The following is a 19,253-nucleotide window of genomic DNA, read 5'->3' as shown; positions in this document are numbered from 1 at the left end:
CACAAGTTGATCTACAGATCGTTCCTTAGCCGTGTGCGGTGCCCCCCTCCACCATATTCCACCTCGGTCATATCGTCGCGGAGTTTAGGCGAAGCCCTTCGCTGGTAGAACATCATCATCGTCACAACGCCGTCGTGCTGACGGAACTCATCCCGAAGCTTTGCTGGATCGGAGCCCGGGGATCGTCATCGAGCTGAACGTGTGCTGAACTCGGAGGTGCCGTACGTTCGGTGCTTGGATCGGTCGGATCGTGAAGATGTACGACTACATCAACCGCGTTGTGCTAACGCTTCCGCTTATGGTCCACGAGGGTACGTGGGCAAACACTCTCCCCTCTCGTTGCTATGCCATCACCATGATCTTGCGTGTGCGTAGGAAATTTTTTAAAATTACTACGTTCCCCAACAGTGGTATCAGAGCCAGGTTTTATGCATTGATGTTATATGCACGAGTAGAACACAAGTGAGTTGTGGGCGATACAAGTCATACTGCTTACCAGCATGTCATACTTTGGTTCAGCGGTATTGTGAGATGAAGCGGCCCGGACCGATATTACGCGTACGCTTACGCGAGACTGGTTTCACCGTTACGAGCACTCGTGCTTAAAGGTGGCTGGCGGGTGTCTGTCTCTCTCACTTTAGCTGAATCGAGTGTGGCTACGCCTGGTCCTTGCGAAGGTTAAAACAACACCAACTTGACGAACTATCGTTGTGGTTTTGATGCGTAGGTAAGAACGGTTCTTGCTAAGCCCGTAGCAGCCACATAAAATTTGCAACAACAAAGTAGAGGACGTCTAACTTGTTTTTGCAGGGCATGTTGTGATGTGATATGGTCAAGACGTGATGCTATATTTTATTGTATGAGATGATCATGTTTTGTAACCGAAGTTATCGGCAACTGGCAGGAGCTATATGGTTGTCGCTTTATTGTATGAAATGCAAACGCCCTGTAATTGCTTTACTTTATCACTAAGCGGTAGCGATAGTCGTAGAAGCAATAGATGGCGTAACAACAACGATGCTACGATGGAGATCAAGGTGTCGCGCCGGTGACGATGGTGATCACGACGGTGCTTTGAAGATGGAGATCACAAGCACAAGATGATGATGGCCATATCATATCACTTATATTGATTGCATGTGATGTTTATCCTTTATGCATCTTATCTTGCTTTGATTGAGGGTAGCATTTTAAGATGATCTCTCACTAATTATCAAGAAGTGTTCTCCTTGAGTATGCACCATTCTGAAAGTTCTTCGTGCTAAGACACCACGTGATGATCGGGTGTGATAGGCTCTACGTTCAAATACAACGGGTGCAAAACAGTTGCACACGCGGAATACTCGGGTTAAACTTGACGAACCTAGCATCTACAGATATGGCCTCGGAACACGGAGACCGAAAGGTCGAGCGTGAATCATATAGTAGATATGATCAACATAGTGATGTTCACCATTGAAACTACTCCATCTCACGTGATGCTCGGACATGGTTTAGTTGATTTGGATCACGTGATCACTTAGATGACTAGAGAGATGTCTGTCTAAGTGGGAGTTTTTAAGTAATATGATTAATTGAACTTAAATTTATCATGAACTTAGTACCTGATAGTATTTTGCTTGTCTATGTTTGTTGTAGATAGATGGCTCGTGCTGTTGTTCCATTGAATTTTAATGCGTTCCTTGAGAAAGCAAAGTTGAAAGATGATGGTAGCAATTACATGGACTGGGTCCGTAACCTGAGGATTATCCTCATTGCTGCACAGAAGAATTATGTCCTGGAAGCACCGCTGGGTGCCAGGCCTGCTGCTGATGCAACTGACGACGTTAAGAACGTCTGGCAGAGCAAAGTTGATGACTATTCGATAGTTCAGTGTGCCATGCTTTACGGCTTAGAACCGGGTCTTCAACGACGTTTTGAACGTCATGGAGCATATGAGATGTTCCAGGAGTTGAAGTTAATATTTCAAGAAAATGCCCGGATTGAGAGATATGAAGTCTCCAATAAGTTCTATAGCTGCAAGATGGAGGAGAATAGTTCTGTCAGTGAACACATACTCAAAATGTCTGGGTATAATAATCACTTGATTCAACTAGGAGTTAATCTTCCTGATGATAGTGTCATTGACAGAATTCTCCAATCACTGCCACCAAGCTACAAGAGCTTCATGATGAACTATAATATGCAAGGGATGGACAAGACTATTCCCGAGCTCTTCGCAATGCTAAAGGCCGCGGAGGTAGAAATCAAGAAGGAGCATCAAGTGTTGATGGTTAACAAGACCACCAGTTTCAAGAAAAAGGGCAAAGGGAAGAAGAAGGGGAACTTCAAGAAGAACAGCAAACAAGTTGCTGCTCAAGAGAAGAAACCCAAGTCTGGACCTAAGCCTGAAACTGAGTGCTTCTACTGCAAGCAGACTGGACACTGGAAGCGGAACTGCCCCAAGTATTTGGCGGATAAGAAGGATGGCAAAGTGAACAAAGGTATATGTGATATACATGTTATTGATGTGTACCTTATAATGCTCGCAGTAGCACCTGGGTATTTGATACTGGTTCTGTTGCTAATATTTGCAACTCGAAACAGGGACTACGGATTAAGAGAAGATTGACTAAGGACGAGGTGACGATGCGCGTGGGAAATGGTTCCAAAGTCGATGTGATCGCGGTCGGCACGCTACCTCTACATCTACCATCGGGATTAGTTTTAGACCTAAATAATTGTTATTTGGTGCCAGCGTTAAGCATGAACATTATATCTGGATCTTGTTTGATGCGAGACGGTTATTCATTTAAATCAGAGAATAATGGTTGTTCTATTTATATGAGTAATATCTTTTATGGTCATGCACCCTTGAAGAGTGGTCTATTTTTATTAAATCTCGATAGTAGTGATACACATATTCATAGTGTTGAAACCAAAAGATGCAGAGTTGATAATGATAGTGCAACTTATTTGTGGCACTGTCGTTTAGGTCATATCGGTGTAAAACGCATGAAGAAACTCCATACCGATGGGCTTTTGGAATCACTTGATTATGAATCACTTGGTACTTGCGAACCGTGCCTTATGGGCAAGATGACTAAAACGCCGTTCTCCGGAACTATGGAGCGAGCAACTGATTTGTTGGAAATCATACATACTGATGTTTGTGGTCCAATGAATGTTGAGGCTCGCGGAGGGTATCATTATTTTCTCACCTTCACAGATGACTTGAGCAGATATGGGTATATCTACTTGATGAAACACAAGTCTGAAACATTTGAAAAGTTCAAAGAATTTCAGAGTGAAGTGGAAAATCATCGTAACAAGAAAATAAAGTTTGTACGATCTGATCATGGAGGAGAATATTTGAGTTACGAGTTTGCTCTACACTTGAAACAATGCGGAATAGTTTCGCAACTCATGCCACCCGGAACACCACAACGAAATGGTGTGTCCAAACGTCGTAATCGTACTTTACTAGATATGGTGCGATCTATGATGTCTCTTACTGATTTACCGCTATCGTTTTGGGGTTATGCTTTAGAGACGACCGCATTCACATTAAATAGGGCACCATCAAAATCCGTTGAGACGACGCCTTATGAACTGTGGTTTGGCAAGAAACCAAAGTTGTCGTTTCTTAAAGTTTGGGGCTGCGATGCTTATGTGAAGAAACTTCAACCAGATAAGCTCGAACCCAAATCGGAGAAATGTGTCTTCATAGGATACCCAAAGAGACCATTGGGTACACCTTCTATCACAGATCTGAGGGCAAGATTTTCGTTGCTAAAATCGGATCCTTTCTAGAGAAGGAGTTTCTCTCGAAAGAAGTGAGTGGGAGGAAAGTAGAACTTGATGAGATAACTGTATCTGCTCCCTTGTTGGAAAGTAGTTCATCACAAGAACCGGTTCCTGTGACAACTACACCAATTAGTGAGGAAGCTAATGATATTGATCATGAAACTTAAGATCAAGTTTCTACTGAACCTCGTAGGTCTACTAGAGTAAGATCCGCACCAGAGTGGTACGGTAATCCTATTCTAGAAGTCATGTTACTTAACCATGATGAACCTACGAACTATGTGGAAGTGATGATATCCAGATTCCGCAAAATGGCTAGAGGCCATGAAATCTGAGATGGGATCCATGTATGAGAACAAAGTATGGACTTTGGTTGACTTGCCCGATGATCGGCAAGCCATTGAGAATAAATGGATCTTTAAGAACAAGACTGACGCTGATGGTAATGTAACTGTCTATAAAGCTCGACTTGTTGCGAAAGTTTTTCGACAAGTTCAAGGGGTTGACTACGATGAGACTTTCTCACCCGTAGCGATGCTTAAGTCTGTCCGAATCATGTTAGCTATTGATGCATTTCATGATTATGAAATCTGGCAATTGGATGTCAAAACTGCATTTCTGAATGGATTTCTGGAAGAAGAGTTGTATATGATGCAACCATAAGGTTTTGTTGATCCAAAAGGTGCTAACAAAGTGTGCAAGCTCCAGCGATCCATTTATGGACTGGTGCAAGCATCTCGGAGTTGGAATAAACTTTTTGATAGTGTGATCAAAGCATATGGTTTTATAGAGACTTTTGGAGAAGCCTGTATTTACAAAAAAGTGAGTGGGAGCTCTGTAGCATTTCTGAGATTATATGTAGATGACATATTATTGATTGGAAATGATATAGAATTTCTGGATAGCATAAAGGGATACTTGAATAAAAGTTTTTCAATGAAAGACCTCGGTGAAGCTGCTTACATATTAGGCATCAAGATTTATAGAGATAGATCAAGATGCTTAATAGGACTTTCACAAAGCACATACCTTGATACAATTTTGAAAAAGTTCAAAATGGATCAGGCAAAAGAAAGGGTTCTTGCCTGTGCTACAAGGTGTGAAGTTGAGTCAGACTCAATGCCCCACCACTGCAGAAGATAGAGAGAAAATGAAAGATGTTCCCTATGCTTCAGCCATAGGCTCTATCATGTATGCAATGCTGTGTACCAGACCTGACGTATGCTTAGCAATAAGCTTGGTAGGAAGGTACCAAATTAATCCAGGAGTGGATCACTGGACAACAGTCAAGAACATCCTGAAATACCTGAAAAGGACTAAGGATATGTTTCTCGTATATGGAGGTGACAAAGAGCTAGTCGTAAATGGTTACGTTGATGCAAGCTTTGACACTGATCCGGACGATTCTAAATCGCAAACCGGATACGTATTTTTATTAAACGGTGGAGCTGTAAGTTGGTGCAGTTCTAAACAAAGCGTCGTGGCGGGATCTACATGTGAAGCGGAGTACATAGCTGCTTCGGAAGCAGCAAATGAAGGAGTCTGGATGAAGGAGTTCATTTCCGATCTAGGTGTCATACCTAGTGCATCGGGACCAATGAAGATCTTCTGTGACAATACTGGTGCAATTGCCTTGGCAAAGGAATCCAGATTTCACAAGAGGACCAAGCACATTAAGAGATGCTTCAATTCCATCCGGGACCAAGTCCAAGTGGGAGACATAGAAATTTGCAAGATACATACGGATCTGAATGTTGCAGACCCATTGACTAAGCCTCTCTCACGAGCAAAACATGATCAGCACCAAGACTCCATGGGTGTTAGAATCATTACTATGTAATCTAGATTATTGACTCTAGTGCAAGTGGGAGACTCAAGGAAATATGCCCTAGAGGCAATAATAAAGTTATTATTTATTTCCTCATATCATGATAAATGTTTATTATTCATGCTAGAATTGTATTAACCGGAAACATGATACATGTGTGAATACATAGACAAACATATAGTCACTAGTATGCCTCTACTTGACTAGCTCATTAATCAAAGATGGTTGTGTTTCCTAACCATAGACATGTGTTTTCATTTGATTAACGGGATCACATCATTAGGAGAATGATGTGATTGACATGACCCATTCCGTTAGCCTAGCACTTGATCGTTTAGTATATTGCTATTGCTTTCTTCATGACTTATACATGTTCCTGTAACTATGAGATTACGCAACTCCCGTTTATCGGAGGAACACTTTGGGTACTACCAAACGTCACAACGTAACTGTGTGATTATAAAGGAGTACTACAGGTGTCTCCGAAGGTACATGTTGAGTTGGCGTATTTCGAGATTAGGTTTTGTCACTCCGATTGTCGGAGAGGTATCTCAGGGCCCTCTCGGTAATGCACATCACTACAAGCCTTGCAAGCATTGCAACTAATAAGTTCGTTGCGGGATGATGTATTACGGAACGAGTAAAGAGACTTGCCGGTAACGAGATTGAACTAGGTATTGGATACCGATGATCGAATCTCGGGCAAGTAACATACCGATGACAAAGGGAACAACGTATGTTGTTATGCGGTTTGACCGATAAAGATCTTCGTAGAATATGTAGGAACCAATATGGGCATCCATGTTCCGCTATTGGTTATTGACCGAGAATGGTTCTAGGTCATGTCTACATAGTTCTCGAACCCGTAGGGTCCGCACGCTTAACGTTACGATGACAATTTTATTATGAGTTTATAAGTTTTGATGTACCGAAGTTTGTTCGGAGTCCCGGATGTGATCACGGACATGACGAGGAGTCTCAGAATGGTCGAGACATAAAGATTGATATATTGGAAGCCTATGTTTGGACATTGGAAGTGTTCCGGGTGAAATCGGCATTTTACCGGAGTACCGGGGGGTTACCGGAACCCTCCCGGGGGTTATTGGGCCTACATGGGCCATAAGGGATAAGAGGAGAGGAGGTAAGAGGTGGGCCGCGCCCCCTCCCCTCCCTAGTCCGAATAGGACAAGGAGAGGGGGTGGCGCCCCCCCTTTCCTTCCCCTCTTCCTCCTCCTTCCCCCTTCTCCTACTCTAACTAGGAAAGAAGGGAGTCCTACTCCCGGTGGGAGTAGGACTCCCCCCTTGGCGCGCCCTCCTTGGCCGGCCACCTCCTCCCCCCTGGCTCCTTTATATACGGGGGCGGGGGGGGGGGGCACCCTAGAACACACAAGTTGATCTACGGATCGTTCCTTAGCCGTGTGCGGTGCCCCCCTCCACCATATTCCACCTCGGTCATATCATCGTGGAGTTTAGGCGAAGCCCTGCGCCGGTAGAACATCATCATCATCACCACGCCGTCGTGCTGACGGAACTCATCCCCGAAGCTTTGCTGGATCGGAGCCCGGGGATCGTCATCGAGCTGAACGTGTGCTGAACTCGGAGGTGCCGTACGTTCGGTGCTTGGATCGGTCGGATCGTGAAGACGTACGACTACATCAACCGTGTTGTGGTAACGCTTCCGCTTATGGTCTACGAGGGTATGTGGACGAACACTCTCCCCTCTCGTTGCTATGCCATCACCATGATCTTGCGTGTGCGTAGGAATTTTTTTGAAATTACTACGTTCCCCAACACTATTTATCGAGAGTCAACCCAACACTAGCTGGCTACGTCTCACACGGGGGCTCGATCGGCTTCAGTAAGCAGTAGATGCGATCAATCGCTCGGGTTCAGTTAGCAGCAACAGCGAAGGAATCGCTCGGGTTTAGTCAGCAGCGAATGAATCACTCGAGTTCAGTTAATAGCCAAGGGATCAATCGCTCGGCTTCAGTAACGTAGCTAGCAGTGCGATCGCTCGGTTTAGTTAGAGCCCAACGCCTCGCACACACGCATGTACACGAGAGAAACGCACAAACCACAATGCATTGCCCAGCCCCGACCACCCACCGTAACCTGGAACTCCCCGATATTTTCCTTGCCCTCGCTTCTACCATGATTTTTGCCATCATGGACGGCCCAAAGAATGTCATGCAGCCGCGTCTCTGGCCTGCCCAGGACGAAAAACCCATTTTCATGGACCTATCATCTCATTTTCATCCTGTGAAATCTGTGATCCTATTCTCTATATATGCAGCATGGTCTATTATGTAGCAATAGCACGGTCTATTATGCTCTGTTACCGGCAGTAATGTCAGTTGTTCTCTAGTATTTGTCATCGTAGTGCTCTCCTTCCTGTTGTTCCATATTTTGTAGCTGCATCTTTGATGTGTATACGTTGTTGATGTCTTGTCTTGGTATAAGTAAACCTGACTACTTCTATCCTTTGTCGTCAAATGAAGTCATGATATGTTGTTAGCAACCTAGGACAGGAGGTATTTGTTCAAGTTTGCAGTTGCTAGATCCATTGCTGATGAATATGGAGTCATTAATATTTATTCTATTTTTCCAAGAAATGCTTCACTTATAAGTTATAACACCAGTCACGGACAACACTCTTAACAATTTTCGCGTGTCCCCTATTACATTTGACAGGGTCGATTCGAAATCCTGTGCCTCTCTGGATCATACCTGGTGATAGATGACGGTGTTTCACGCACACGGAATGGAGGTCTATGCATAGTGCTGTGTGGCGCCGATCACAGGGTGATTGGAGGAAGCGTTGGTGGAGTCCTAACAGCAGCCGGGACAGTTCAGGTGATCACTCGCTTCTTTTTTTTCCACTAAAACATCAGCATTTCATTAATTCATCCTTGGTCCGTTGTGTTCCAGAAATGAATGATGAGGTGATTGTGCATGTTGGTGCAGGTGATTGTGGGGAGCTTCATGTACGCGGGGTCGAAGAAGAGCAGGAAGGGCAAGGCCGGGCAGGAGTCTGCTGCAGCGGAGGAAGAACAGACCGGCGATGCCAACGGGGGCAGGGGCGCAGACAGAGTTGGAGGTGAGGCGGAGGAAGAGGGCCCTTCGCCGCTGATGCCGATGCCCCACGGAGAGGAGGAGCTGCCGTCGGACGCGATGATAAGCGGGTGGACGGGCATGATGCGGCAGATGGAGTCGCGGTCCTGCGGCATCGACATCAACTCGATCCGGGAGTGAAGGATGTAGACTGTTTAATTAGTTTGGTACGGCGGAAGTTGAGCCTAGGCTAGCTTAGCTAGTGGATGATGGATGGATGGATGATTCTAGGGTTTGGTTGGGTTGGTTGTGTTCCTCTCCTGCGTGGGTTTAAAAAGAAGTCTAGTTAGTATAATGAATGTCGTCGTCGAGTATGATTAGTTTAACTGAAGATGTTGGCGCCGGTCGGTCGGGCGGATCTATGATGGAAATAGTGGATTCGGTTGTTGGTTGATGGTCTGGTCTGGTATGGTATGATGTAGTTATAGGCAGCAACAATGAGCAACTTGTAGCTAGTCTCTTTGACAGTTTCATTTTTCTTTCTCTTCTTGTGTTTGCATCCCCGTTGCTTCTTTCTGTTCCTTCTTATTATGTTTGTCTCTTCCTCCTCGTTGTCTTCTTATTCTTTTTCTTCCCTTTGAGTTGCTTGCGGAGAAGTTGAAACTTCATTGATATCGGTTGTGATTTGGGTTCTTACATAGTGTCAGATGCCACTCACGCGCATTTCTTGATAAAATTGAGTGAACTATGCAAATGTTGCTGCTCCTCCATGCTCAGGCACAACATTTTCACCTTAATATTGAAACCCATGGTCGAAGATTTCATCCTCGTGCTCATCCTCTATAACTATGTTGTGCATGATCACACTAGCACTCATCGCTTCCCATAACTTTTTGGTGCTCTAAGTTCTAGCAGGATATCGAATGATGCCCCATCGAGATTGAAGAACATGAAAAGCACGCTCCACATTCTTCCTAGCACTCTCTTGTGCTTGGGCAAATCACTGCCTCTTCTCTCCCATTGGGTTGGGGATTGTTTTCACAAGAGTAATGCACTGAGGATAAGTACCATCAGCTAGGTAGTATCCTTTGTTATAGTGGTGACCATTGATCTCAATACTGACCTCCGGGCAGTTGCCTTCCGCAAGCCTTCCAAACACCAGAGAACACTGAAGCACATTGATGCCATTGTGAGAGCCGGCCGTGCCGAAAAAAGATTGCCAAATCCAAAGATCTTGTGAAGCACGGCCTCACGTATGACATTGCAAACTTTCACATGACCTCTAGACTGCCCCTGCCAAGCAGATGGACAGTTCTTCCACTTGCAATGTTTACAATCTATGTGCTACCAAGCATCCTCGAAAAGCCCGTACTGCATTGATCACCAACAACCTGGTGCAATAGTTGGCTCTCCCAAGTACTCCCGGCCAAACACCACTAGCACAATCTTGCAGAACCTGTACAAGGATTCTAGGCACGTGGCCTCACTCATGCGGACATACTCATCAATCAGATCACATGGTATTTTGTATGCAAGCACCCAGATAGTTGTAGTGCATTTCTGATAAGAGGAGAAACCAACCTCTCCCAGGGGCATCCTCCTTGCATATGAAATGATCATCGTATGCCACAACCCCTCACGAATACGAGAACACATGTCTAGCCATCCGGAAGCGACGCCGGAATAGCTTGTGTTTGAAGAGTGGGGAAGAGGACTTGAAGTAGTCTTCCCAGAGTAGGCAAAGGCCGCTCTCTCTATTGCGATTCAACGCCGGAGCATGGCCCGAGATTGAGCCCCTAAACATCAGCCACTGCCTAGCAATGTGGTCATTGACAACCAAAGTAGCAACCACAAACTCCTCATCGTCCAACGATGAATCATCCAAATCGCAAATTAAGTTGTCGAAAAAGTATTCGTCTCCACTATCCATTTGTACCTTGTGGGCGAAACGTCAAACACCTCGCAGGCGTGGTTGAAGAAGCCGGCAACCGAAGAACCCCACGCCTCTTCCAGACCAGGCAGCAGGCCTGTCGGCATGGCGGCGACCGTGGAAGCGAACGTCGATCGAGGAAGGCAGGATTGGAGCGTTGCCGGCGGCGTCGAAGGTGAGGGTGGTGGCATGGTCGTGGGGGTGGGGGTGCTACGACGGCGGTGAAACTAGGCCTAGCTCGCCGGCAAGGGTACCCGTCAGGAGCGGCGTGTTGCCGGGGGAGGTTTGTGGGTGCAGGCGGCGGCCTGGGCAATGCCCAACCGGCTGGAACTGGCCGACAACGGTGATGGCAGGGTGCCCGGGTGTCTTAGCTTTGGACAGGAGAGGAGGGAAACTGCCATTGTGCCACCGAATGACGGGCTAGGGGGGAGGACAAGGGCGGGCGTCGCGTGCATCCGTGTCATGTCCGTGCTGATGCAAACCTGACTCAAATCTTGGTCTGAAATGAGTCGCGGGCAGACAAAAAGCGAACACTCGTCTGTTTGCTTCGGCACATTGGGCCGCGGTTTTTGTTCATTTCGATCCAAACGGACGTGCACGGACAGAACACGTCGGCGCATTGGAGTTGGTCTTAGACACCACCCTCATTGCACGAAATGTGCACGCAGTGGCGAAGAAAAGGTGCCAGACCAGGGGCTCCCCACGCTCATAGGGGTGAGGAACGACCCAACATGGTTGGACGGTGGAGTGGCCGTGAGGCGGGACTCCATCATCCTTTATAAGAGTAATTGCATCCCTTATAAGAGTAATTCGGTGACGGTTGATGTATCAACATGTAATATCCACAAAATTCCCGCGGCTCAAAGCAGCCGCAAAAACAATATATGTGTACAAATTAAATATGTACCCCATGAGCTGGCAGAAAGTACCCAACGAATCTTGCATCGTTCATAGGGGTGAAGGTATATGCGTATGTACTATGTTCTGCTCGATAACTCATACGTCTCAAACTTACCTATAATTTTTGATTGACTCATGCTATTATAATACCACCTATAGCAATTTATATTATTTTTCCGAACTAAACTATAAATTCAATGCCTAGAGCCAGTTACTGTTTTCTGCATGTTTTTGGTTTGACAGAAAATCATTCGGCATGCGTTAAGCCTGTCGATTCGCAAAACAATAAATAAAAATTAAACTTTGGTCATGTGGGCCAACTTATAATGTGAGCCCACGTCCTGGGAAGGTGGTAAAGTTGTTCCAACCGAAGATACCAATGTTGTCCTCATCAAATTGGAAAATATGAATTTTGTAGTTTGACCCCTTTGAACTCGTAAAAAAATTGGTTTGATTTCATCTTGTTTTGTATTATTTGGCTTCATTTCTTTCTAAGGCCCGTAAGCTACATATCTACCCATCCAAACATTGCTCAATCGGCCCAAAATAAATTCCCCAAAAGCCCAATCAACCCTGCAATAAAACACCCCATCTTTCCTCCTTTCTTCCGCCGCCGCTAGAGTTTCCTCTTCTAGTTAGGGTTTCCTCGATCCCCAATTTTCCGACCCCAACCCTAGCTCCGATCCACCCGATGGCGACCGCAGAGGGCAAGAACAAGATCATCAAGCTCAAGAGTTCAGACGGTAAGGAGTTTGAGGTGGAGCAGGCGGTGGCCATGGAGTCGCAAATGATCCGGCACATGATCGAGGACGAATATACTGACAACGGCTTGTTGCTCCGCAATGTCAACTCAAAGATCCTCTCCAAGGTCATTGAGTACTGCAACAAACACGTCCAAGCAAAGGCCGCCGACACATCTGATTTTGGAGGAGGAGCTAGGCCGTTAGGTGGTACATCGGCTATGCCTGCGGCGCCCACAGAGGACCTCAAAAACTGGGACGCCAATTTCGTCAAGGTCGACACGGCCACCATATTCGACCTCGCACTGGTGTGATTACTTTCCATCCTTTGATTTGTTCCTTGACATTCTCTAGATCTATTGTTTTACTATCCCCCATTGATGGAATCAAGATTGTTTTTGTTTAGTGTGGCTTGTTACTTGTGTCTGATTGAGATTTGGATAGATTGGAATATGTCCTTGTACCTTCATCAAGGTAGATTTGACTCGATTGGATTAGGTTAGGTTACACAATGTATTAGGTTTAGGTCATAAAGAGTTGTTATTGGCGATGTAGAAAGCGACCGACCATACATACTAACCCTAATAGCTAGGTTCGGGCATTATCTGGGGAGCTATATTAATTTACAGTTCCATGTTCATCTGGGCCAATATGCTTCACTATATATGCATAACCTAGAAACATTTTAAATTATTAGATTCACTATCATTTTGTTTGTAAATTACATATATGGGATGATGATTGAGTGGTTTCTCTTTCAATAACTTGCGGAAACATCAGACCACACAGAGCAATATATGGTCTGATGTTTCTATATTTGTCACTGTTGTTTCTAGATTTGAACCATGCATGAATGTCCATATCTAGTGTGAAATTATGATCTTGTATGCTAGACTTTAGTAGATCTGCTCTGAATTTGTTTAGTTATGTTGGTTTATCATAGATAGGGTGGTATGTCGCATGTGTCATCCTTAGTTATAATACATAAATCCAATATCATACATTACTACTTTGATATTTGTAATTATGCATTGTAGATCACACACTTCTTTCTAATTTTGCTATCTATGTCTTTATTATCTTATAGGTTTCACTACTGGTCCATATGTCAACAATGAATACCTTTTTCTTCTATCTAGCATGGAGTTACTATTTATTTTGCTGTATACATAGTGATAGCTAAATCACATGATCATGCTAATGTTTCTAACTTTGTATCAAATATTTATGATGTCAACTAATCTTTTAGATACCACTATTGATCCATGTCATCTACGAATGCCTTCTTCTATCTAGCATTGGTTGAGTATTGATTGTGGTTCTATTAACATTACATCCTTGTAGCTAAATCACGAGATGATACATTGTGCCTGTCCATGTTAGAAGTGATGATGCTTTCCATCGTTTGAAGTGAAACCACACATGACTTCCCATGGCCACTATAAAATCCTGATCTTGTTTGCAAGAGTTTAGCACTATTTACTTTTAGTTTCTTTTCTTATAGTTATCTTATTTTATCATAGATAAGATTTGTATCTCACATGTGGCATCTTCACTTGCAATACATATTCCAGTTTCATATATTACTGACCCCTAAACACATGTTTTGTGTTGTGGTTTGATTTTACTATGATAGATAACTATGTTTCTAACTTTATTGTTATCGCTGCCTTTATCATCTGAGCAAATCTTTTAAATGCCACTATATTGATCCATATTGGCTATGAATGTGTTCATCTGCGTATCATTGCTTGACTGATGATTGTGGTGTACTAGCCATACATGTTGATATCCAAATGATTGTGGTGTACTAGCCATATTGGCTATGAATGCAATTGCCAATGCATTTTGAGAAGTGGTGCTTGCTGTGTCTGATCTCACTCTATTTTGTTACAGTTATGTTAACTTTTCTTGACTATCGATCCATTTATGTTAACCCATGTTATGGTCTTTGAATGAATATCTTTTGATTATTGCACACCTTGTTTTGTGTTTTAGTTTGTCGCAACACTAGTAGAAAACAGGGCTATGGTCCAGGCCGGCTCAGCCCATTAGTCCCGGTTCAGTGTAGAACCGGGACCAATGTGGGCATTGGTCCCGGTTCGTGAACCCAGGGGGCCGGCCGGGCCATGTGGGCCATTGGTCCCAGTTCGTCTGGACCTTTTGGTCCCGGTTGGTGGGACGAACCGGGACCAATGGGCCTCGCTCCTGGCCCACCACCATTGGTCCCGGTTGGTGGCTTGAACCGGGACCAAAGGCTCCCCTTTAGTCCCGGTTCATGCCACCAACCGGGACCAATGAGGTGCCTATATATACCCCCTCACATAAGAGCAGAGCACACTGCTCTGTTTTTTTCTGGCCGAGGGGGAGAGGGCTTGGTGGTGCTCTAGCTCACCTCCTATGCACACAAGGTGTTCGATGGAATGCCCGAGCCACACTACTTAAGCTTTCTCCTCTCGAAGCTCGACCTCCAAACTCCATTTTCCTCGAGATTTGTCTAGATTTAGCGGTCCGTCACGCCCCGTCCCCGTCTTCACCGCCATCGATCACCCGCGCCGATCTCATCACCGACACCACCGTGGTGAGCCTCTTGTTCTTATCTTCTTTCTGAAAGGAAAAATATTCTTACTTGTATGTTTAGATAGATACTTGTATCATTTTTTTACATTTATTATTGCATCTTATATAGTGCGATGGTTTTGGTATCCGCCCCCGTCGGCCCTCGTCCTGTCTATGATTCGGATTTGGTATGTATATTATCTTTATAACTATTGGTTCATTTATTGTTTATGAAAATTATGCCGACCAACGTGACATAGATTTTATTTATCTAGGATGTATGTGAATCGGAAATGCCAACCGACCCTATTGTCGAGAGGTTAAATTTAGTTGAAGAAGAAAACAATTTGTTGAAGGAAAAAATAAAAAAAATTGAGGAGGAGAAGATGATATTGGAGTTGCATGTTGCGGATGTCGTCGATGATCACAAGATCAAGATGGATGCAATGCGCTTGAAGATTAGAAAGATTAGAAAATATGCCATTCATACCGAGGCTTGGTATCATTATGCCGTTGGATCAATTGTTACCTTGGTTGCGATTATGATCGCATTTGTTTTCGCATTGAAATGTTTTACATAGTTTCAATGTATGGTTTAATTAATTAGATGCTCTAGAGAGCTATATGTTGTTAGATGAGAACTATGTATGCACTTTGGTTTTAATGTGATGATGAACTTCTATTAATTTGGACACTTAATTATATATAATGCACGCAGATGAACCGGCAATGGATGTACGGTGACAGACCCACCCGCGAGTACGTTAAGGGCGTGCATGAGTTTCTCGATGCGGCTGAGGCAAACAAGCAGAATGGTTTTATGTGTTGTCCATGCACTGAATGTGGGAATACGAGGTCTTACTCTAACTGGAAAATCCTTCACTCCCACCTGCTTTACAAGGGTTTCATGCCACACTATAATGTTTGGACGAGGCACGGAGAAATAGGGGTTATGATGGAAGACGGCGAAGAAGAAGAGTACGATGACAACTATGTGCCCCCTGAATACGGTGATGCTGCAACGGGGGGAGCTGGTGAAGATCAAGAGGAACCAGACGATGTGCCCAATGATGCTGCCACGGGTGAAGCTGCTGAAGATCAAGAGGAACCAAACGATGTGCCCGATGATGATGATCTCCGCCGGGTCATTGTCGATGCAAGGACGCAATGCATTAGTCAAAAGGAGAAGCTGAAGTTCGATCGCATGTTAGAGGATCACAAAAAAGGGTTATACCCCAATTGCGAAGATGGCAACACAAAGCTCGGTACCGTACTGGAATTGCTGCAGTGGAAGGCAGAGAATGCTGTGGCTGACAAAGGATTTGAGAAGCTACTGAAAATATTGAAGAAGAAGCTTCCAAAGGATAACGAATTGCCCGACAGTACATACACAACAAAGAAGGTCGTATGCCCTCTAGGATTGGAGGTGGAGAAGATACATGCATGCCCTAATGACTGCATCCTCTACCGCGGTGCATACAAGGATCTGAACGCATGCCCGGTATGCGGTGCGTTGCGGTATAAGATCAGACGAGATGACCCTGGTGATGTTGACGGCGAGCCCCTCAGAAAGAGGGTTCCTGCGAAGGTGATGTGGTATGCTCCTATAATACCATGGTTGAAACGTCTATTCAGAAACGAAGAGCATGCCAAGTTGATGCGATGGCACAGTGAGAACCGAAAGAAAGATGGGAAGTTGAGAGCACCCGCTGACGGGTCGCAGTGGAGAAAAATCGAGAGAAAGTACTGGGATGAGTTTGCAAAGAACCCAAGGAATGTATGGTTTGCTTTAAGCGCGGATGGCATCAATCCTTTCGGGGAGCAGAGCAGCAATCACAGCACCTGGCCCGTGACTCTATGTATGTATAACCTTCCTCCTTGGATGTGCATGAAGCGGAAGTTCATTATGATGCCAGTTCTCATCCAAGGCCCTAAGCAACCCGGCAATGAAATTGATGTGTACCTGGGCCATCGTCGATTTCTTCCGACCAACCATCAATGTCGAAAGAAAGGCAAGCATTTCAAAGGCGAGGCAGATCACCAGAAGAAGCCCGCCATGTGCACCGGTGATCACGTGCTTGCTATGGTCAATGATTTACACTACGTAATCTTTGGAAAGGGTCCCGGTGGACTAGCTGTTCCGAATGACGCTGAGGGACACACACCCATGTGGAAGAAGAAATCTATATTTTGGGACCTACCCTACTGGAAAGACCTAGAGGTCCGCTCCTCAATCAACGTGATGCACGTGATGAAGAACCTTTGCGTAAACCTGCTAGGCTTCTTGGGCGTGTATGGGAAGACAAAAGATACACCTGAGGCACGAGAGGACCTGCAATGTTTGCACGAAAAAGATGGCATGCCTCTGAAGCAGTATTATGGTCCTGCCAGCTATGCTCTTACGAAAGAAGAGAAAGAAATCTTCTTTGAATGCCTGCTCAGTATGAAGGTCACGACTGGCTTCTCGTCGAATATAAAGGGAATAATAAATATGCCAGAGAAAAAGTTTCAGAACCTAAAGTCTCATGACTGCCACGTGATAATGACGCAACTGCTTCCGGTTGCATTGAGGGGGCTTCTACCGGAAAATGTCCGATTAGCCATTGTGAAGCTATGTGCATTCCTCAATGCAATCTCTCAGAAGGTGATCGATCCAGAAATCGTACCAAGGCTAAGGAGTGATGTGGCGCATTGTCTTGTCAGTTTCGAGCTGGTGTTCCCACCATCCTTCTTCAATATCATGACGCACGTCCTAGTTCATCTAGTCGACGAGATTGTCATCCTGGGGCCCGTATTTCTACACAATATGTTCCCCTTTGAGAGGTTCATGGGAGTCCTAAAGAAATATGTCCGTAACCGCGCTAGGCCAGAAGGAAGCATCTCCATGGGCCATCAAAATGAGGATGTTATCGGGTTTTGTGTTGACTTCATTCCTGGCCTTAACAAGATAGGTCTCCCTAAATCGCGGTATGAGGGGAGACTGACTGGAAAAGGCACTCTTGGAAGAGACTCACTAATATGCATTGGCGGATATTCTTGGTCTCAAGCACACTACACAGTTCTACAGAACTCTACGTTGGTGACCCCGTATGTCGATGAACACAAGAACAGTCTGCGCTCCAAACACCCGGAGCAGTGCGACGACTGGATTACATGTGAACACATCAGGACTTTCAGCAGTTGGTTGGAAACACGTCTCAGAGGTGACAACACTGTTTGTGATGAGTTGTACTTGTTGTCCAGGGGACCATCTTTGACTGTATTGACTTACAAAGGATACGAGATAAATGGGAATACATTTTACACGATCGCCCAAGATCAAAAGAGAACCAACCAAAACAGAGGTGTCCGCTTTGATGCAGCAACCGAGAGCAGAAAGGATACATATTATGGTTACATAGTGGACATATGGGAACTTGACTACGGACCTGATTTTAAGGTCCCTTTGTTTAAGTGCAAATGGGTCAATCTGTTAGGCGGCGGGGTACAGGTAGACCCACAGTACGGAATGACAACAGTGGATCTAAAAAATCTTGGGTACACTGATGAACCGTTCGTCCTAGCCAATGATGTGGCACAGGTTATCTATGTGAAGGACATGTCTACCAAACCGAGAAAAAGAAAAGATAAGGAAGTGAATACATCATACGATGAGCCAAAGCGCCACATAGTTCTTTCAGGAAAAAGGGACATCCTGGGAGTGGACGGCAAGACAGACATGTCTGAAGATTATGAAAAGTTTCATGAAATTCCTCCCTTCAATGTCAAGGCTGACCCAAGCATCCTGATAAACAATGAAGATTATCCATGGTTACGGCGCAATAAGCAAATGACACAAGCGAAGAAAAAGTGAATACTTTCTCCCGCAACTATTATGATGATACCATGCCAAATTTGTAACAGACGAAAATGCTACCATTGTCCGTTTTGTACATGCACATGCTATGTGGGTGAAATTATGATACCATCCCAACTTTCAACTTTTTCAGAGTTCATTTGAAATGCTTTCATGTCTTATGGTGAAACTTTGATACTTCGAAAGTGATTGTCCATTTTGTACACGAAGTGCATCAAGTTTTTGTCGTAACCCTCTCTACTTTTTGGAACATGCTATGTGGGTGAAATGATGATACCATGCCAACTTTCAACATATTCAGAGTTCATTTTGAAATGCTTTCCAATTTCAGAGTCATTTAGCTCAAAGAATGAATAAATAGCAAACAGAATAAACTACAAAACTTTCATGAAAATAAAAACAATCAATTAAAATATTATGTTATGATAAAATAAAATAAAACTATAATATTCTTCAATAGCAAAAAGAATATAATTTTTGTGACCTAGAATCAAACTATAAGTATTTAATTGTAAGTATAAATAAAAAATAAATAGCAAAGAAGAAAAAATTTCTAATTTTATAGTAAAGTTATTCATAAACTAGTGATTCACACAAATTTTT

General features: G+C 44.4%; 2 protein-coding genes across 2 annotated transcripts in view; both read left to right on the top strand.

Moving 5' to 3' along the window:
* The window catches only part of LOC123153981 (AT-hook motif nuclear-localized protein 9-like), an 11,538-nt gene extending 2,599 nt beyond the window's left edge, over nucleotides 1-8,939 (top strand). Inside the window, exons 2-3 of the mRNA XM_044572816.1 lie at nucleotides 8,306-8,467; nucleotides 8,579-8,939. Of these exons, the coding sequence (XP_044428751.1) occupies nucleotides 8,306-8,467; nucleotides 8,579-8,866 (450 nt within the window). The 3' untranslated portion in view covers nucleotides 8,867-8,939. The remainder of the gene's footprint in view (nucleotides 1-8,305; nucleotides 8,468-8,578) is intronic.
* A 3,178-nt stretch (nucleotides 8,940-12,117) lies between these two features.
* LOC123147348 (SKP1-like protein 1) overlaps nucleotides 12,118-19,253 on the top strand; it is a 16,856-nt gene continuing 9,720 nt past the window's right edge. Inside the window, exon 1 of the mRNA XM_044566579.1 lies at nucleotides 12,118-12,543. Coding sequence (XP_044422514.1) covers nucleotides 12,187-12,543 — 357 coding nt within the window. The 5' untranslated portion in view covers nucleotides 12,118-12,186. The remainder of the gene's footprint in view (nucleotides 12,544-19,253) is intronic.

The sequence above is a fragment of the Triticum aestivum genome, chromosome 7A (assembly GCF_018294505.1).
Source record: "Triticum aestivum cultivar Chinese Spring chromosome 7A, IWGSC CS RefSeq v2.1, whole genome shotgun sequence".
NCBI classification, from domain to species: domain Eukaryota; kingdom Viridiplantae; phylum Streptophyta; class Magnoliopsida; order Poales; family Poaceae; genus Triticum; species Triticum aestivum.
Note: the sequence above shows the minus strand (reverse complement) of the source record. Positions and strands in the feature narration are given on the sequence as shown.